This window comes from Carassius gibelio, chromosome B18 (genome assembly GCF_023724105.1).
Source record: "Carassius gibelio isolate Cgi1373 ecotype wild population from Czech Republic chromosome B18, carGib1.2-hapl.c, whole genome shotgun sequence".
Lineage (NCBI taxonomy): Eukaryota > Metazoa > Chordata > Actinopteri > Cypriniformes > Cyprinidae > Carassius > Carassius gibelio.
The window spans coordinates 1,222,322-1,245,209 of NC_068413.1; the positions used below are offsets into that span (position 1 = coordinate 1,222,322).

Sequence of the window (22,888 nt, forward strand, 5' to 3'; positions counted from 1 at the left end):
ATTGAGCTGTGAGACCGTTCACAGTTGAAAGCGTGGAGTCCTCTGAGGTTGTGTGTGTGCCGTCTGGGCCAGAAGTTCAAGACCGCCGAAATAGAGAATCGCTGAACTGTGGAGATGTGGTTAGAAACACTCTGCAGGTCCTGAAAGTGTAAAAAAAAAAAAAAAAATCTGAAACTTTAAAAAAAATCTGGTCTGAATCAGGAGAGAAATCTGCACAGCGTTCAAACAAATACTTGTCTGGATTTTGATGAGAGAGACAACAGGAGATGCACTTATTCACTGGAGGAAGTGTTATTATGTTGATCTGATTATGTTTGGACTCTCATTCCGACGGCACCCATTCATTTACATTACATTTACATTTATTCATTTAGCTGACGCTTTTATCCAAAGCGACTTACAATTGCTATATATGTCAGAGGTCGCACGCCTCTGGAGCAACTAGAGGTTAAGTGTCTTGCTCAGGGACACATTGGTGTCTCACAGTGGATTCGAACCCAGGTCTCTCCGACCAATGGCTTGCGTCTTATCCACTGCGCCGCCACCACCACCAAAATTTTTAAAAAGGATCTGGTTTGGAAATGCAATCGCCTGCTGCCTTTGCTATCCCTGTTTGCAGTCCGATCTCAGAAAAGCACATGCTTGAGGCACACAGGGGACGCTAAAGGCACCGCTGGGATTTGAACCCAGGATCTCCTGTTTACGAGACCTACATTCACTGCAGCGTATCTACACTTATGCATTTTGGCAGACAATTTCATCCAAAGTGATTTAATTTAATTATTTGATTCAGGCTATGCATTTGTTTTAACCATGTGTGTTCCCTGGGAATCGAACCCACAACCAAAATGTGTTGGTTTTTGGGAACATCAGCATTAAACCGTTCAAATGCATTCAGTGTTGGGCTCGTATCAGCCTGGTGTTAATCTTCATGTTTAGCAACCTTAACACACCGTGAGACTCTCTTTTAATCGAACCTGACCTGGTGACACAAGCGTTAATCTTAATCAGTGTTTGCTTGAATCGATTGACTGTTAATCTCAATCTCAATGACTCTTTCCTCAGGGATGTGGCTGTGTCTGTCTGGGCTCTTTGTGCAGGTGTTTGTGTTTCTGTACAGGAACCGATCATAAATGCATGTTCTCCTGTTGGGTGTTGCTCTGTTCACTAGCTCTTGTGTTTTGATTGCTTTTTATTTGGTATTTGGTTGTTAGGGTTTCAAGGGCGTTTTCTAATTAGCGAAATGTATTAGGAACCACCCACACCCCACTTTTGAATTATTTTTTATTATTTGTCAAGTTATTATAGAGCAAATTTGTTTTTGTTTATTTTTATTTATTTATAATTTTTTGCTTTTATGTCAAGCCCTTTTTCAGAACAGATCAATGTAAATGTGTTTTTATTTTTATTTTTTTATTATTTTTTTGTCGTTCTTTTCTAGCATTGGTCACTGTCAGTTTATTTTATTTTATTTATCTTTTTTTTCAATCTTCATTAACAGCTACTGTAATTTTGTATTATTATTATTATGTATTTTAATTTTTTAATTAAAATGATTCTATTTAATTCTACATTTTATATTTTTTATATTATTTTTTTATTTTATAATCTTTTAATTTTTTAATTGAGCATTTTTTTGTTCCTGTACAACACAGTAACTTTTAATATTTTTTATTTTATGTTATATCATTTAAAAATGTGCAGCAGATCATTTTCTTTTTTACATTTATATTCATTTACTGCTCTAGATCTCTGTTAATGTTTATATGTTTGAGGGATGAGTTAAGGAGACAGTAAAGTCCCTTAAAGAGAAAAATGCTCCAGTGTAAAATTAAAACTCATATCCGACCCAAATCAAACTTGGGAAAGATTAACTTTTGCATAACATTTAATACAAAGTCCCTCCCAAGACCATGAAGATAGAGATGATCCCAATAAACCCCTGAGATTTCAGATGAAACAATCTTTCCGAGAAAAAAACACCCTGTTCTTACTGCCTTCAGTCTGAACTCAGAAGTGACTGCACTTTTGACACTTTTGAGTTATTATTGCTTATATTAAAGGAATAGTTGACTCCAAAATGACCGTATGACTTTCTTGATTTAGCAGAATCATTACACGTTTCTTTTCTGTAAAATGAAAGCAGATATTAACCAGAGGCGACTCATTTTTGCACTTCACATCAGATTTGATGTCACTGGTTTGGTTTGTTTGTTGTTATTAATCACAACAGCAAATCTTTATGCAAGCTTGTCAACTTTTATTATTTTTATTATTTAATGCTTTACTTAATATACATTTTTATAATAATTGTACATTTTGAATTGTATAATATTTGAATATTTTATATATTATATTATATATTTTTTAATAGTTTAACCATGATTTTAATTTTCTATGTATTTAACAATAATAATAATAGTCGTGAATGTATTTATTCAGTTTTTAATTTACATTTTATTCATCATAACACCAAATTTGTATGCAAGCTCACAAACCTTTCCTTTAAGAGTTTTAACATTTATGCATTAATTGTTTTACTAGATTTTTAATTCATGAAATGAGAAAGTGTTGACTGCGAAGCAAACTGTTTCCGACTGCCTTTAGTTGTTTGGTGTGTGTGTGTGCGTGTGTGTGTGTGTGTGTTAAATAGCTGTGAGATTAGTGTGTGCAAAGTTAGCTGCCTATCTAGACAACATTTTAAGGGATCTTAAAATGCTAAATCCAAAGACAGAATCACAGGCATCATTTGTGGAGAAGACAAGAATGCCTTGCAGTGAGCACAGAGACCATTTTTATCCAAGATATATATTTCCCCTACATATATATTATACTAATTATATATATAATTAATGGAACAAATATGGATTACATTAATAATCCTGCAATTTTTATATTTTTATATTCTATAGCTCGACAGCCTTATTAAAACTGTATGGAAAAGCGAAGTGTGAACTTTATTGGATTGTGTCTCTTGAATGATTTGGAAATGAACTCTCATTTAAAGACAGCAGTTGAGCAGGCATTAGATAGAGAGGAATCACATGACATGAATCCACCAATGAGATAACTGCATTAAGACAGACATCAGTGCAGGGATCCGGCTGTTTAATATCAGCGCTTAACCCTCAGTAATCAATACATTCCTCCCAGAGAAAGTCTTAATCAAAACTGCAGCTTCATCTTTATGAGCCGCTGAACTCAAATCATGAAGCACGGATAATGAGATCCACTGGAGATGAATCACAGACGGCCAGACGAGGCCTTATTCTTCTGAATCATACGCTGTTTGTCTGAAATATTGTGCATTTAGCTTTACTTCTAGGAATTAATCCACAGCAAAGACTAGAGAAAGATATAGAGCGAGTATGAGGGTTTTCTATTTGTAACTTTTTTTATTTTCTGCCATATTATTTTATTTATAAAGTGTAGTTAATTATGTATTTAATAATAATAATATACACACTTATTTATTTTGTATTTTGTAATTTATTTTTAGATAAATGTATTTTATGTTTAATTTACAATATGTTATAATAGTAGTAGTAGTAATAATAACAATGATAACTGCTTTTATGGTTTAGTTTTTCATTAAATTTTAAAACTAAAACTACTAACTGTAAATAAATAAATATAAAAAAATATTTTATATTTTTACATTTAACTATTTTATATTTAATTTTCTATATGTTTAATAATAATAATAATATTTAATGTTTTCTATGGTTTAGTTTTCATTTACATTTTAATACTTCTACTACGTACTACTAATGATCAACAAACAAACAAACAAATAAATAAATAAATATTTTTTATTACATTTAACTATTTTATATTAAATTTTCTATATGTTTAATAATAATTAATGTTTTAGTTTTTATTTACATTTTAATACTACTACTATTACTAATGATAAACAAACAAATAAATAAGTATTTCTATTTAACTATATTGTATTTAATTTTCTATGTTTAATAATAATAATTTATGTTTTTATGGTTTAGCTTTTCATTTAGATTTTAATAGTACTACAACTAATGACAAACAAACAAACAAAATAAAAAAACATAATTGTATTATATTTAACTATTTTATATTTAATTTTCTATGTTTAATATTACAAAAATATTAAATGTTTTTATTTAAACTGTATTACTACTACTACTAATTTAAATTTATTTTTAATAATAATAATAGTAATTATAATAATGAATAATCAAATGAAATGTGGCTTGACTATTTTAGTCATTTGTTCTCTAAATAGGACGTAAGAGTGAAATATAATGCATGAAAGACGTGAAAGCTGCTGTCAAAACACAGTTCACTTCAGGATTTCATGATCACGGCTTATTATTGCTGTGCTTTTCGTTTGGCTTGAGTAATTGTGCCTACCGTCATGAATAGATGACATGTCTTAATGTATTCATAATTGAGAACTGTTAGCAGAAGAGCATCCATCCCAGTGTTTACCCACAATGCCTTCTGCTCCTGTGCACACACTCCTGTGTGCACTTTAAGGGCTTTTATTAGTAGTTAATCAATATGAGATTGTTAATGAACACAGGAGCAGTGTGGTGATTTAATGTGATGCAATTATTCACATACATTCATTGCAAGCTTTTTTTCTGTATGCAAAATATGGATGTTCATTTCTTTGTTGTTCTTGGAGTGAAATATGACCCTGACGTGTAACCTCATTCTCCAAACAAACCAAAGAATAGCTTTATATGGATTTAAATGGAGGAAAGCAGCAGGTGTTTATCAGGTGCTGGAAACTATGGATTATGAGCGATTTGATGTTAAAGCGAGAGGCACTTCTTCTGATGAGGTGTTATATATTATCCTGGAGAGTCTGATATCCCTCAGGCTCTTCCCCGAGAAAAAGAACGGCTCCTTTAAGATAAACGAGCAATTATCGGCAAGCGGCACATTCTCACAATACGCCGAGATTCAGGAGTGAAACTTCTCTCTGCCGGAAGAGTTAGTCATTCATTTTAATAATTCATGCAGACATGCTTCATAAGCAGGTGTTATTAATGTCGTTCATTATGGGGGTTTGGAAAACATTTGAAGCATTATGGAAATGCAGAGCTGCATAAATCAGACGAGACTCCTTCAGTCATAAGTCTTGGAGTTCAGCTCTGTGTTTGCAGAACGTGTTCATGACAGCATTCAGTAATGACTTCCAGAACTTATGAAATATTCAGCAGGAAATAATGTACAGTAGGGCGGGACTAAAATCCATATTGCATTTATCTTCCTCAATGTGACATATTCAGGTGAAAATAATGTGTGAATAAAAAAAATATTTAGTTTTTACTATTGTAGTTTTTTTTATTAATATTTTGACAACTTTCATTTTGTATATATATATATATTTTTATTATTTTTTTTTTACTTTTTTGTAATTTTGTTATGTGCTTTTATATTAGCTTTTTAAATGTTATTTAGGTTCAATTTAATTTAAATTTTAGATTTTATGTATTTCCAGTAATTTGTGCTTAATTATTATTAATAATAAATATATTATTACATAGTTCAGCTATTAACTTTTACAATTTTTAGTCAATTAAAAAATTGCAACTATAATGTACATTTTATTTCAGCTTTGTTTTAATTCTAGTTTTAGTTATTTTTATTTTTGTATTCGTTCATTGATTGATTGTGTTAAAATACATTGTATTTTTATATATTTTATTTTCTAAATGTATTCATTTATATTTTGAAATGTGCATAATTGTTATAATCACAATGCAAAAAGTCATAAAAGGCTTGATTTTCTTAATGCAAAAATCTAATTTTTGCTTCAATTAGCAAAGATGTTTTAATAGTTGTAGTTTTAGTTCTGTTTGTTCTTTTGTTTTTATTGAATAAGATACATTTGTATTTATGCATTATTTATTTATTTATTCATTTATTTTTATTTTGAAATGTGCTTAATGTTTATAAAAATCTCATTTGAGAAAGTAATAAATGGCTTTCCTAATACTAAATTTGGTTTGTTTTATTTTAGTTTGATTTTAATTAACATTTTTAATTGTTTCATTTTTGGTTGCAGCACACTTAGCAAAACAAACAAAACAAATATTGATAAATATAAAATATTGATAATTATAGTATAAATATAAGATATATAATAACCGATAATACAAACCGATAATATCCGATTAAATATTGAAATTGACATTTATTTATTTTATTACAAGTTCAAATGTAGTACATGCTGGGTCAGTAGGATTTTCTTTTAAAGAAACAAATTATTAATTCATTAAAATTTATCAAAAGCGACAGTAACAACATTTATAATGTTACAATTTTTTTTTTATAAATTTCAAATTAATTCTGTTCTTTAAATTCCTCTTTTGATAACTTTTTCCACACAAAATTATTAAGTATTAAAATAAAAAAAACACAATAAAATATAACAATGAAATATAATAATAAGACAATTTTTAACTTTGATAAGGAATATTTCTTGAGCAGCAAATCGGTATATTAGAATGATTTCTGAAGGTCATGTGACACTGAAGACTGGAGTAATGATGCTGAAACTTTACAGAAATAAATTCAATTTTAACATATTCAAATGTAATCTGCTATTTTAAATAGTAATAATATTATTACATTTATTTTTTATTTCAAACTTTTGAACAGTAGTGTCACAGTGTCAGTTTAGTGTCATTATGCAAATGTTTAATGTTACGCTGGACCAATCACAATCAAGTATTCCATATATGGATATGCAAACACCACTTGAAAACTTCTGCTGTGTTGCGTTTGGATAACACTGCGCTGCTGTGATTAAATCAGTGCAAGTTCTTCGTGTCAGTTAGAGGTGATTTGTCTGTAGTCTATCTCACAAACATCATCTGTCCCTGTCGTTTCCACACAGCTGGGCAGGTTTGTGTGTTTTCATCTTCTGTGGCCGTCCGCATGCATTACACAACAACACTGATCAGTTGTTCCCTCTCCTCTGTCCTGTCTTGTTCTTTAAGCACCTGGGGGAAAGATTTAGTCTCAGAGGATGATTGTTTGCTGCTTAAGTCAATGTGATGTATTTACTTGCTTAATATGTGTTCCCGATCTTATTGTGAACACTTCATCCGTGCACGACTTAGTATATAAATTGTCTGTTTGGAGACTCTTTACTCTTTATTTAATATCATTGTTGAAATATTATAAACATCTCAGTTGTGATTTTTCCTTTTATATGGTTTCATGTGCTTTTTTAATATATCATTTCAGGTCTTAATTCACATTTGAATGCTCAATTAATACCTTAAATTGATACAGAAAGGCTTACATTTATGAAGTCGTGGCATTAATAATGCAGGCGCTGCCAAAAAATAAATAAATAAAAATCTGAAAAAATTTGAACAAAAGTTTGAAAATATGAGATCGTGTTTTCTGAGAAACCAAACAATCTGAAGTGTGTTTATGCTAAAAAAAAAAAAACAGATATGTCAATGAAGAATGAAATCTTGAATTAAGATTATTTTTATGAGCCCATTGGCAGGTATTTAGTCATGTTTTAATCATTAAATTCAATTCTTTTTATATATACTGTAAATGCTTGGTATACTGTTATAGTTGAATTTTTATAATATTATTCATATTTTGAATTAGTTTTATTTTTATTTAAGTTATAGTTATTTACTTACTATTTTTATTTATTTATTTTAATTATATTTTAGTTTATTTTTGGTTAGTAGTTTTGATGCTTTAACATACACTTATTCCAGTTAATAATCATGGCTACATTTCTCATTTTCATTTAGTTTGTCTTTCAACTAATATTTCAATTGAAAAAAAAAACAACAAAACTGACTAAACTGTGTTTGATAATGTTAGTTTTATTCTTAGCTTTTGAAACATGCTGGAGGTGTTAGTGTATTGTCTCCAGACAGTAAAGCCCAGTGTGTTTCTGTGCATGATTCACTGTTGACTCATGACTCTTTCTCTTCTCTTTTTTCCTTCATTTGCAGAACATGACAAGCATCGTCTATGCAAGAGCACAGAGTACATGAATTTACACTTCAAAGTCAAATGGTTTCACAATGAGTATGTCCGAGACCTGCCTGCCTTTAAGGGAATTCCTCCAGAGTATTCGCTGTGAGTTTCCCTTCACATCTCACTTACAGTGTGAAGATTTCTTTCTGAAATCATTGATATAAACAAAAATCAAACTCCATGCCAGTTTATAGGTTTATGGCGTGAGGAGCTAGTTACCTTACACCATCCACAACAAACTAATACAATATATATATATATTGCAGTAACTACAAGTGATTAAGACATACATTAGTTTTCAATTTTATCACTTTTATTTTATTTTCATTTCATTTTTTTCATGTCTGAATTTCACCTGCTACATAAAGCACCTGAATGTTGATCCATCCATTCATAACCCATCATGCATCTGTCCTGGATCTGCAGACACACGCTGGCCTCTCATTGGCTGCTGTCTGTTGTCAAAAAGTCACTCATTCGTTAATGTGAGTTATGAGCATGGAGCGGCGGGAGGACAGACGGGACGGGACTTCAGGGAAGAGCCACACAGCTGTCAATCAAAAATCTCCTTCAGATCTGCCCTCTGTATTTATTAAAATAAGTGACAGGAGAGAGAGAGAGAAAAAAAGATTGTTTCCTGAAGGATATGCCAGCATTTGCAATGCACCAAAGGAAAAATGTTAAGCTTTAAGGTACATTTCAGTTTGAAATGAATTTAATTAAATTAAGTAATTAATTGTAATTGATTCATGATCAAAATTAAATACTAAATTAAGTAAGGAATTTGTGGGTTGAACAATTCAGGCTCAATTACTTGAAAATATTGAGAAAAAAATTAAAATAATATATTTGCCTTGCAAAACATGGTAAAATCTATCTATCTATCTATCTATCTATCTAGCTAGCTAGCTATCTATCCGTCCGTCCATCCATCCATCCATCATCCAACCATCCATCCATCCGTCGATCATCCATCCATCCATCATCCATCCATCCATCATCCATCCATCATCTATCCATCATCCATCCATCCATTCATCATCCATCCATCATCCATCCGTCTTCCATCCATCCATCCATCCATCATCCATCACCCATCCATCATCCATCCATCGTCCATCCATCCATCATCCATCCATCATCTATCCATCCATCCATCCATCATCCATCACCCATCCATCATCCATCCATCGTCCATCCATCCATCATCCATCCATCCATCGTCCATCCATCCATCCATCCATTTTCCATCATCCATCCATCCATCCATCATCCATCCATCATCTATCCATCATCCATCCATCCATTCATCATCCATCCATCATCCATCCATCATCCATCCATCATCTATCCATCATCCATCCATCCATTCATCATCCATCCATCATCCATCCATCGTCCATCCATCCATCATCCATCGTCCATCCATCCATCCATCCATTTTCCATCATCCATCCATCCATCCATCATCCATCCATCATCCATCATCCATCATCCATCCATCCATCCATCATCCATCATCCATCCATCCATCCATCCATTTTCCATCATCCATCCATTTTCCATCATCCATCCATCCATCATCCATCCATTTTCCATCATCCATCCATCCATCCATTTTCCATCATCCATCATCCATCATCCATCCATCCATCCATTTTCCATCATCCATCCATCCATTTTCCATCATCCATCATCCATCCATCCATTTTCCATCATCCATCATCCATCCATCCATTTTCCATCATCCATCCATCCATCATCCATCATCCATCATCCATCCATCCATCCATCCATCATCCATCCAATGCATGCATCCTGTTATACATAATTGAATCAAATGCATATTAATTTATTTAATGTTTTTTTTTTATTTGTAATTTTTACTTTCAAATGCATATTGCCTGTTCTCCATTATTTAATCAGATGTTATAATTTGTTAGTTCGTTCCTTTATTAATTTATCTATCTGAGGACAGCTTTTTTATTATTATCCTTTCTTTTAAGCAATTAAGCACAAGTTCTCAATATTATACTCTCATTTTCATATCCGACATGATAAACTGGACACACAGTCTCCAGAAAGCATGTGTGCATCGATGAGACATCTGTGAAATATCACTGCTGGAAAACATTTCATTTTAAAGGTCATGTTTATGTACAAGTATGTTGCAAATGAGAAATCTCTGTGAACATGACAGCTCCTCCTGCAGACTGATCGCTCTGAGCTGGGAATGTGTGGTCAGGAAACCTTCACATCCAGTAATCCAGATCAATATTTACAGTTTCTGTAACTGCTTACACACAAAATCTTTCCTTGTCTCACAGTTTCTGAAACCAGGCACATTTAAACAGCAGAAGCACAAACCATACACTAATTCTCAAACTTCATAAAACACTTTTTGCAAAACATAACACAAAGTTCTCTATGTACCACATAAAAATCCAACTGTAATTAATAAAATAAAATAAAATAAAATAAAATAAAATAAAATAAAATAAAATAAAATTAAATAAAATTAAATTAAATTAAATTAAATTAAATTAAATTAAATAATGAGCTCAATATGCATCTGAGTATGAGGATGTAAATTAAGTAAATAAATAAATGCAATATGCATCTGATTCATAAATACTGAATATACATTAATTCATTCAATATGCATCTGAATATAAAAAAATATATAACAAAATAAATAAATACAATACAATACACATTTGATTAATTTATCTATATTGAATGAATTTATAAATTAATGGTTAAGTACCAATAAAAACCCTGGATCGTTCAGACCATTAAGCATGAAAACTTTGGCACAACATTTGTCTCTTAATGGTAAATGCACTTTTAGCCTGTGCCATTGGATCTGAGGACTGTGTGGTGTTGTCTTCTCTCTCTGCAGGTGGTTCGAGCCGTTTGTTATCCAGTGGTTGGATGAAAATGAAGATGTAGCGATGGATTTCCTCAACGGAGCTCTAGAGAGAGATAAAAAAGATGGGGTGAGTTTCTCATATTGTTACTCTGCTTCAGTAGAGCTTTTCATTTGTAAATTGGCAAACAGTCTAATGCTGCAGTTACCATCTAAACACCACATTATCACTAAATGCTGCATTTCTCTTCTGCTTTTATGAAGCTACTGCAAAGTTTCTATTTACAAGTTTTAAAATTGTGATTATGACGGTCAGGAAGAAGGGAACGCACCAGATGAGTTCATTTCTTACTTTTGATTTCCAGAAAGATAAATTTAACATTATGCTATATTATTAATCTAAATCTATATATACACAGGTTTTTTTATTTTATTTTTTATAAAATGTAAAAACTTTTTGTTAATTCATGTAAGCTCTAGTCCATTTAATAATATTAACATTTAAATTTTGTTTTTTTTTAATAATATATTTTTTTTATTTTAATAATGCATTAGTAAATGTTGAAATTAAAATTATTTAAAAAAGAATAAAATATTAAGTATTTTTTGTTCTTAATTCAAGTTAATGTTATATAGTAACCTAATGTTAGCAGAATTAAATTAAATTAAATTAAATTAAAATTAAAATTAAAATTAAAATTAAAATTAAAATTAAAATTAAATTTACATTTACATTTACATTTACATTTAAATTAAATTAAATTAAATTAAATTAAATTAAATTAAATTAAATTAAATTAAATTAAATTAAATTAAATTTATTAATTAATGTGCATATTGGCAAAATTATCTACAGATAATGATTTTTTCGCTCAAAAACTGAGATGCATAGATCAATGAGGCTCATGATCAATCAATTTAAAAAAAGAAACACAAAACCTTTGCTATTAGAAGGAAATCAAGTCAAACAAGAGATTTGGTACAGGACTTCACAATTTTAAAAGGTGGGTAATTTTTGACTGGAACAAAGGGTTAATTGCAAATCCTAACTAAAGTCAAAATAAATCGCTAGTAAAACAATATTATGCATTATAAATGCGTTTTTTTTTTTTTTCAGCTCAAGGCAGCAGTTGAACAGCTTTATGACCATTTCCGTTTCGATAAGCTCTCTCTCTTTGGATACGAGCATGAATATTAGAGACATTTTTCTTTTTAATGATATTTTCGCAGTGAATTCATACACAAGTGCATGTGCGACATGATGAATGGAATCAGACGTGTGGATAAACTGAAAGCATTAGGCTGTAATAACGAACAAAGCTGTTGTTTCTGTACACACGTTCATCCTGATCAATGAAAATAAATCATAGAGATTTGTTCCATATGCTAATAGCTTTCACCTGAAACACAATCATTTAGTGCTGTTAATCACTAAATCAGTCAGTGCTGTGATGAAGAGCCACGTTATTATGTGTGATATCTGACACTGACGAATAGTTTTATTCAGAGAAACTAAAACGGTGTGTTTTTAACCTGAGATGTGTTTAGTGTTTCTGTGTTTAGATGTTTAGCTGCGCTCGGGTTCAAGTCCTGAGAGATTCGACTCTTCATTAAGATGCTAATGGAGCAGCACTCTCAGTTAATTGTGTAGTGATTATTAGGCTTGTGTTTCGCCTGGAGAATAAGGGCAGAAGCGCAGGTTAATTCTGTCATAGGTTATGTTGGCAGGCATTCCCAACGGCTGTGAATCAGAAAAACATCTTCAGTGCTTCCTGACAGCTTCTGAGCTTCTTACCAGGAGTAATACCATGTGAAGTGTTAATACGGTTTAAAACAACTGCTTTAAACTTTCATTTATTGCTGTGATAAAAGCTTCAGTCTTCAGTGTCACATGATCTTCAGAAATCATTGTAATATACTGATTTGCTGCTCAAGAGATATTTCTGATTATTATCAACGTTGAAAATAGTTTTGTCTAAACTGTGATACATTATTCAGAAAGTTTAAAAGAACAGCATTATATCATAGATGTCCTTACTACCATATTATCTGTACCTATTCTGAATAAAAGTGTTACATTGTCAAAAAAAAATATATATATATATATATATATATATATATATACATATATAATGTTAAAAAGTGCAGTAAATAAATATATTATAAATTATAGAAATATAAATAAAAAATAAATTATATTGTCCCCAATATTTTCAATGGTGGCGTAAAAGAAAATGATGTAATAATTCATTAAATTAAAAATGTAATTATGTGATGTTATGTAATGACATTACATATTACATTTGATATTTGTCTAATTTATTTATTGGCATGTGTATATTTTAAGGTTTAGCCACTGATTATAAAATAATAGCCAGTGTTAATTTTGACACAAAATTTTAATTTAGTTTTAGTCTTAGTCTTTTGACTATAATTCTTTTTAGTTTTAGTCAAGTTTTAGTCATCTGATTTGTTTTAATTTTAGTCTTATTTTAGTCGACTAAAATTGCTTGGTATTTTAGTCGACTAAAATAAGACTTAAATCAATAACAGATTTACTAAAAAAAAATGTATAGCTGGTATAGGAAACAAACTTAACCAAAATATATAAAACACAAATACAACTTTATTTCAACACAACTGTGTCTTTATTTCGATTCAAAAGCTTTTATGCAGCAACAAACACTGTCATGATAATGTAAACAATAACTAGCTGCCAATTGACCATCAATAAAAGAAAAATAACTTTAGGTCCAGGACCTTAAAGCTTACAGCTGAGCTGAACAATAAGTGCATACATTTAAAGTAAATATTTAATAAGTTGGGTGGATAAAAAAAAGTAAAGATTTTATAAGGTATTCATTTGTCTAGCAATATTGTATGTTTTAAATACTACAATATTGCTAGATTTGTATGTATAATGATAGGATGTGAACGTTCACGTTTCACATGACTAATATAGAAATATTTGTGATATTGTCAACAAGTAGAACATTATAAAATATACCAAACATTAGTATTAATCAAATGTATGTATCATCATATTACGTATTAGTATGGTGCTCTCATCTAATTTGAAGAAGGGGCTATTTTACAGTACTTTTCAGTTCATAATATTTAATGCTACAACATCTATGCACTGCAGTCTTCCAGTTTTGCTTAGCTCAATAAACAAAAGAACATCGTTGTGAAATTACATTTGAGAAAATGCCTGGGTGGCTCGTCTGTAAATGTCTTTTCAAATTGGTTGTGTTCTTGCCACGAATGAGCGCTCCACGTGCTTTACGCTTTGTTTTGTTTTGTTCGTCGTCAAACATGAAGTGAGCTGTGGACATTTTGTCACTCTTTTAGACATCACCTCTTCGAATGCCGAATTCCCGGGAGCTCATTTAAAAACTGAAAACCTTCGCTTCACGTCTCAATAAGTCAGGCTCGGATTGGTTCTCTTCTCTCATGCAGTCTCACCTGTTCTGTTTTTCCGGTTCTTTTGCTCATTCCTCGCATCTCTGCCGTCTGCTGATTTGATTTTCGTCACAGTCTATTTTCGTCTCGTCCTTTATTCGTTGACGATAATGTCAATCAATTTAGTCATAGTTTTAGTCTCCATCAGTGCCTTCTTTTTTAGTTTTCGTTTCGTTTTCGTCTGCAAAAATATATTTGTGACGAAAATATTTAGTCAACGAAATTAACACTGATAATAGCAAAATAAATTTGTTGTTTTTTGTCCGTTTTTTTTTTTTTTTTTTTTTTTACATTTTGAACATGCAAATTTTGTATGGAAAGGAGCATCAAAAATGCATTTATGTTTTGGAGTGACCTTAGGGTGAATACAAGTTCATATTCCATTCCTATGAGCATATTCTATAAACAAAAAATATAAAATAAAGCCATTTTTGTATCCCTGAAACTCTAGCACTTTGAAGAACAATATTAAAATTTCATGGCAACCTGGAGTCAGGCTCTAAAACTCTTTTTACCGTTATGTACCGAATGCTGAAATGCTGATTTATGTGATGTGATCCTGAATGCTTCTCTTGTGGTGTTTGATCCCAGTTCCAGCCGACGTCAGAACACGCTCTCTTCTCCTGCTCGGTGGTGGATGTGTTCACGCAGCTCAACCAAAGCTTTGAGATCATCAAGAAGCTGGAGTGTCCGAACCCTCAAGCGCTCGCTCACTTCATGCACAGGTTTGCAAAGGTAAGACAGAATCCAAAGAGAAAGGATGTCTCCTGAGGCCGTGCATTGGAGATTTAGCCATGCACTTAAAAAGATCTATAAAATCTAACCCCTAAAGATGTAAAATCCATGCAACTCACAGTCTGTGGCGGTGTGATGAAAGATCCCAGTGTTCAATAAAGAATTGCATGTGTTGATAATAATAATAATCATAATAAACGGTTGTTCTGCCAGGCAGTATTACTCTAACTGCAGGTTATACGTTTGCAAAGCAGCTGAGAGCATTAAATGATGAACAAATGATGCAGAAGAGCTTTAAAACATGAAAAATCAAGACCTGTAATGCTAAACCTTCAAGGAGTTAGTAATGGTTAACTTTGAAAACACTTCAAATGACCACATCAACTCAAACAGCTAATAAAAACAAGAGATTTTTGGCCAGCTATTATATTTTCCTATTGTAATTGTCTCTGGTGAATGCAAATGAACTGCAAAGGGCAGAGAGAGAGAGAGAGAATCCCAAAGGATTATGGGTAAAGGGTTTTGTAGGAGGCATTGATTACTTCATGCAAACTTGACAGGAGAAATCTATTACAGCGACCTCACAGGACGCATATCATTACTGTCCTCATTTACATAGTTATGAATATGTAAAGAGCTTTATTCTATTTCCTTGGCCCCGGGTTAATAATCTCAAAGTTCCCCTGCTTTTTTGATGGATGCAAGCTAACATGTCGTCACACGGGCTACACTCGTGTTGGTATTTTTAAGAAATTCATATTTTTAGTCAGCAAGGAAGGAAGCATTGATCAGAAGTGACAGTAAAGACATTTTTATAACGATACATTTATAACGTTACAAAAGATTTCCGTTTCAAATAAATGCAGTTCTTTTGAACGTTCTATTCACCAAAGAACCCTGAAAAAAAGTATTAAGTGTGCATTAAAATTATACAATTATTAAATATTATTAAATTATTTAAAAAGAAAATTCTGAAGATCATGTGACACTGAAGACTGGAGAAATGATGCTGAAAATACAGCTGCGCATCACAGATATAAAATACACTTTGACAGATATTCACATAGAAACACTGATTTTAAATTATAATATTTTTACTGTATTTTTGATCAAATAAACACTTACTGACCCAAAACTTTTGACCGGTAGTGAATGCATATGTGGTTCAGATCTATAAAAAATAACAATAACTCCAACTTATGGAATGAAACTACTGTGTTTTATAATATACTATATAAATAAATAGTTTGAATGCAAAATGTAATAGTGTTCACCGTCTGTTTCATTATGTCATTAACTAACTGCTGGATTTTTACTGTACATTTCTGCCATATTGACATCAACTTGACATAGTCTCCACTGATAAACTATTACTAAACATAATGTAGAAACTCTAATTTTCTGTAAAGCTGCTTTGCATCGATTTGCATGGTGAAAAGCGCTACATAAAATAAAATTTAATTGAACAATAATCCACATTTTATTCTCTTTCCAGACCATAAATAAAGTTCTTCTCCAGTATGCTGCGATCATCTCCAAAGACTTCAGCAACCATCTGAACAAAGAGAAAGTGGTGAGTCTATGAACTTCCTACACACACACAAGTCTTCTTGTTTTAAAGTCATGACCCTGTGAGTGTGTCTTGATCAGATTATAAGAGTTTTTTTAACAAATAACTCGTGTCCTCGTCTCCTTGCTCTTTGTGCAAAATGACATGATTCACTGCTTTTGTTCTACCTTGAATTTTCACCGTGTCTTCCTGTAATGATTATAAAAGCTTGACACCCACGACGTCTGCGGCGGGAAGAAAGACAGAAGTATCTTTAAGTGGCATGACAGGACCACAGAGAGACAATCACACGGCCGGTAATTAAAGACATGTCTCTGTTCGGCCTCGGAGGACATAGACACTCATCCATCGCTTAAATGACAGCTCGGTTCTTCCTAAAAATATCTACATCTTTAAACACACCGATGTCCATAAATCAGCTCAATGGAGTTTATATACATTGTCTTGATTTAAATTCACGAGAGAAATCAGCAGCTCTTGTCACAGAGAGTGTGACGGCTTTGTGATTATTGAGTTTATGTTTTTATAACCTTTTTCAATTACAGATATCATTCTACACATAAAAACATGTTTTGATTGAATCTAGGAAGTGGTTTTAAATATGTTCATGCTGTACTTTATAATGCATTCTTTTCATTTGTTTTCCCCCAAAATAAATAAATAAATAATAATTATATTTTCTGTCTATTTTCATAATAATAATAATAATTAGTATCATCACTATTATATTATTTATTTATTTTTCTGATGCATTCTAATGCATAATCCCCTAAAATAATAACAAGTAAATAAACAATAATAATAATAATAGCAAGTATAATCATTATTGTATTATTAATATTATATTTTTATTATTTTATTTTATTTTTCTAATGCATTCTGTTAATTTGTGTATCCGCCAAAATTATAGAAATAAATAATTGATAAATTTAACAACAAAAACAGCAATAGTAATTAATTTTTTGGTTTGTTCATCTATATTTTGTTATAAACTGAGATCTATAGTGAAAACACGCAATTCTTTATATTCAAATATTTTAAATTGTGCATTAGAGCAACCTGTCAGATTTATTGTTAACTATTATGACTATGATTGATTATTAATTAATATAACAAAAACATCATGCTTTAAGAAAACAGTTGCTGTGCATTAATTTCACGTATTTTCAAAAGGAAATGAGTGCTTGAATACAACTCAGTTGTGTGAATCTGCCAGTTCTCTGGAGAGGTGGAAGCATAGATTTCTGTGTAATGAAATTCAGATTAACTGCCTGATGAAAGGAAGATGTGCAAAATCAGCGATCAGCATCCAGATGAATCGATGCCCTGTGTATATATTCACAGAAGTCTTCTAGTACAGTCTTCTCCTTGCATTAGCCAGACGCAGGGTTTTAAACACTGCATGTATCTGGAAGCCAGTACAATTGATCAGTCATGAAATATCTAGTCTATCTTTCTTCTCCTGACAGCCCTGCATCCTCTTGAACAACATCCAGCAGCTCCGAGTTCAGCTGGAGAAGATGTTCGAGTCCATGGGAGGAAAACAGGTCAGTAATCGGATCAATGTTCCTGAAGACTCCAGTCTATAGCAGTGTTTCCCATTAGCTGTCTGTGTGTGTGAAGCCGTAGAACATCCCTTACTGTAAAGCTGCGTTCATGAATGTCTCAATTACCGTGATTATGAGTCTAACAGAAGGTCAAGGAAGCTCTAGCTTCTTCCTCTTGACATCAGGCTTCGGCAGATACAGCTATTTAGTTTCCTACATCAACACATCCCGATGATTTATTTATAATCCTCAGGATTAGAATGTCAAGATTCTGTATCAGATTTTAATTCAGTTTTGTCCTTTATGTCTGTCTAATTTCATTAATGATCCTTTAGTACTTAAAGATCAATTAGGCCTAATTATACACTTAAAAAAGAAACTAAAAAATTTAAAATTTTAAAATTTTATTTTAAATCAATTTTAATAAAATTGTTTTTGGTGACTATTTTATTTTTTTATAATTTTTTATTTTTATACATTTCATTTTCTATTTTTTATAAAAAAAATATGTATGTATTATATTTCTTTTTTAATGAGTATCTTTGGATGCTTAAAAGTGTAATTGCACACTTTAACAAAAAATACAGTAATAATAAATAATTATAATTACAGTAATTTGGGTTATTATTTGATTTGAGTTTTGCATGAGAGAAGCAATGATTTGTAACTATCATAAAATAAATGCGATGCTGCTGTAACACTTTAAATATAAATATCACACGCTGAGCACATTTCCAGCTAATTTTCATTTTTGGGTGAACTACTCCTTTAAGAGAACCGTGCAAATCGTTTCATTAATTAAAAAGGGGATTTGAGATTAGCCACACATGCATGGATCCGTTTGACACCCAGTGTGGCCATAGAATCAAAATATCCCAAACGGTTCGAGGAGTTCAGAGCAGATTCTCAGAGTCGCCTCATAATTACGGTAAATCTGCATGATGTGAACGCAACTTGACTTCCCGTGTGAACTGTGCATGTGTGTTGTGATTCTTCTCTCTGTTCTCTCCAACTATGACCATGTCCTTGTTTCTTGTCGTCCCCGTCTCCTCTGGGCTCTTGCACCAGGAGGAAGGGACTGTGGTCTTCTGCAAGGTGTGTGGACAGGTTTCCTCTAACATCTCTATGCACCGCTGCTCTACAGCCAGAATTCTGTCATCATTTACTCATCCTCATATCGTTCCAAAGTTCATCTATAAGCTCATCTACTCTCTGTCTTTCCGTTTGGAGCAACATTAAATGACGCTCCTCTCTGGTTGTGAATTCTGGCTGTAGTGTATGGTCCTTATTCATCCCGGTTGAGACACATTTGAGCACACACCTCACTTCCTGTCTCTCATACTTCCTGTCCCGCCCCCTCAAGAGCATGCTGCACCTGATCGAGTTTCCTGGCATGGGATGATTTTCTTCAATAACTAAGGCTGCTAACACTTAATGTTTAAGGGGTCATTCAGCCAAAATGGAACAATTAGTCATTATTTATTCACCTTAATGCACTCACATAAATCTTTAGGCTAAAATGTAACATTTATGTATTTGAATTGCATATAAATGTTTTTGGATGTATGTGTGTGTATACAGAAAATGTCTATATATACTTTGTAAATATATTTTTTATATATGTTTATTATTTGGCACAAGGTTACGTCAAAAACACATAAAAACAGTCGGTTATGTCTTAAACAACTGGGAAATAAATGGCATGTGTATATTACCAGCCGTTAAATGCCATTCATAAGGTATTGAAATCACTGGGTAGTTTTTGTCCAGTTTTAAAGTAGATTCATAAAGACAGATCATTTGTGCGAGCGCCAGAGGTCTGTCAGATTAAGGTTATATGTCTTACCTCTGTTGAACTGAAGGCTACAGCGCTTTAAAAAGAGTCCAGCTGTTTGAAAGAGTGACTAATTTAAGGAAATTAAAGCGAAATGCTCCGAATATAACCCTGCCTTCTCTGGCAGCGCCACTGTTCCCAGAGCAATTAGCCAAGTGAAAGAAAAATGTAATTACAGTGGCTTGTTATCATGGATTTATAAATAAAAGATCCCAAAATGTCCAAGAAACATTAACTGCGAGAGTCAAAGTTAGCTGCGATAGAGCAAGCGTTCACACACAGATCACCCGTTATCTGCTAATTAACGAGACGAGGTACAGTAGACCACAGGTGCGGTATACAAGAGTAATCTTCTGTACAGTTTCACATCATGATTCCCTAATTAAGACCCTTATTAAAATATAATGAATTCAGCTATAACTTAGCAATGTTAATATTTCACTTCTTACAGCGGTTTTGGAAAATGATTTAGCACAAATCCGTCTGTAATTATTGTAGTCAGTCAGACCTCCCTGATGCAAATACAAATCTTTTATAAATACATGAAGTTTGATACATAAATCTAATATTTTTTGTTGTTGGGTCACTTGTCTCGGGGGTAAAAACTCTATTTTCCTGGTCACATGTCAAAATACAAAATAAAAAGGATAAAATATATTGTTCCAAACCAGGAAAAAAATTATTCTCACTACCATAATGCTTGCAAATGTTTTACTTACAGGTGATAACATGAATAAAAAGTTATAATTTGCATTCTTACATATTTCTAAAATGTATTTAAATACTATAATATAAATAAATTATATATATAAATATAATCTTTATATATATATATATATATATATATATATATATATATATATATATATATATATATATATATATATATATATATATATGTATCTTATATTTACATTTACATTTATTCATTTAGCAGACGCCTTTATCCAATGTATTTATTTATTTATTTATTTATTTATTTCTTGCAGTAATTCTGCCCTTAGATAATTTTTTTAAGTGTAGTTGACAAATTTTGAATGAATCTTTAAAAGTCATTTATTTTCTTTTAAATTTTTAGATTTTATTTTGTGTATATTTTTCATTATACAGTATATTACATTTGCAGTCTGTAAACATGTATTTTCCCTTGCTTTTTATTACAAATATATATATATATATATATATATATATATATATATATATATATATATATATATACATATAAAATGTTATTACAAAAAATAACATTATGCAATTTTGCAAGTATTCTATATTTTAATACATTTTTATACAAAATGTTTTTTTTTTATATAATTGTATATAATGTTTGCATTGATTGACTGATTGGTTGATTATAGTAATTCAGTTCTTATTACTTATTATCAATTTTATTTAACTTCCATTATTTAATGTTAAATAAAACTGATTTTTGGAAAATCAGTTGCTAAAATTAATGCAGAATTAATAGTTTACTATTTGCAACACAATATGTTCATATGAAGGCATGCCATTTCCGCTGAGTGCTCAGTGTTTCCTGTTCCTGTGGTGTGTGTCATGTGACGCTGTGTGTTTTCCAGCTGGACGCCGAGGCCAGCGATCTGCTGAAAGAGCTGCAGAATAAACTCAACACGGTGCTGGACGAGCTCAGTGGTGTCTTCGGCTCCAGGTGACGTATGAGGGAATCATGGGACGCAGGAAATATGAAAGCTGAATAAATAAGACGCATGGTTTGTTATGATAGGATAATATTTGGCTGAGATACAACTATTTGAAAATCTGGAATCTGAGGGAGCAAAAAAATCTAAATATTGAGAAAATCATCTTTAAAGTTGTTCAGATGAATACTTAACAATGCATATTATTAATCAAACATTAAGTTTTTATATATTTAAAATAGGAAATTTACATAATATATTCATGGAACATGATCTTTACTTAATATCGTAATGATTTTTGGCATAAAAGAAAAATTGATAATTTAATACAATGTATATTCCTGGATATTGCTACAAATATACCTGTGATTATTTTTCCTAGTTTATTTTATATTTAATTTTATTAGAATTGGAATTAAAAAGCGCTTTATTTCCAAGTGTGCTTAAAACACAAGGAATTTTTACTATTCAACAAAATTAAAAATAAAGTGATTAAAAATAAACTATTTGTATCACAGTTTTTTATGTGTTTAATAAAATCAAATATTTGTATTGATGAGAATTTATGAAATAAAATAGAAAACAATTTTCATGGAGGACATTTATCTTTTATTTATAGTTCAAATATTTAACAAAGGTCTTATATATAAGAAGTATATATAAGAAAATTAATGTAGACTTCTGTGATTAGAAAATATAGACATACAGATGAGCTTTGATAATAAAAATCACATTTATTTATTTGATTTAATAAAAATATTTTCTAGAAGACTTATATGTTTTATTGTATGGTTTTTCAGATATAGTCGTGCAACTGTGTTCTCGTTCTTAAATGAATGCCAGTATGGATGTAGTTTCATGTTGACCATGTCTGTGCAGTTTCAAGCCGGTCATTGAAGACTGTGTCAAACAAATGAATCAGGAGCTGATGCAGATGAAGGGAAGCGCGGGGAACAAGAGCAACGCAGCGATGGACGCAGAGACCGTCCTGAGAGCGCTCATGGACCTGCTGGACAAGAAGTGAGGAAACACACCGCTACATCTGATCAAGCACCAGCTGCGCTTCTTTCATCACTCGTTCATCCCTCTTCTGTCTCTCCAGCCTAATTCTGTTCGCCAAGATCTGTGAGAAGACGGTTCTCAAACGGGTCCTTAAGGAGCTGTGGAAGATTGTGCTCAACACCATCGAGCAACAGATTGTTCTTC

The 22,888-nt window shown here is 31.6% G+C and overlaps 1 protein-coding gene across 3 annotated transcripts in view; it reads left to right on the forward strand.

Moving 5' to 3' along the window:
• Positions 1-22,888, forward strand: part of LOC127977834 (protein unc-13 homolog C) — a 118,698-nt gene that overhangs the window by 79,229 nt on the left and 16,581 nt on the right. For 2 of the 3 annotated variants that reach the window (XM_052582989.1, XM_052582988.1), the window contains 8 exons: positions 7,986-8,112; positions 10,913-11,009; positions 14,933-15,076; positions 16,572-16,649; positions 18,116-18,193; positions 21,605-21,693; positions 22,562-22,702; positions 22,785-22,888. The exon at positions 22,785-22,888 is cut by the window's right edge and continues 20 nt beyond it. In XM_052582989.1, the coding sequence (XP_052438949.1) occupies positions 7,986-8,112; positions 10,913-11,009; positions 14,933-15,076; positions 16,572-16,649; positions 18,116-18,193; positions 21,605-21,693; positions 22,562-22,702; positions 22,785-22,888 (858 nt within the window). Of the gene's footprint in view, positions 1-7,985; positions 8,113-10,912; positions 11,010-14,932; positions 15,077-16,571; positions 16,650-18,115; positions 18,194-19,261; positions 19,289-21,604; positions 21,694-22,561; positions 22,703-22,784 lie in introns of all 3 variants that reach the window. The other variant, XM_052582987.1, reaches the window with a different exon arrangement.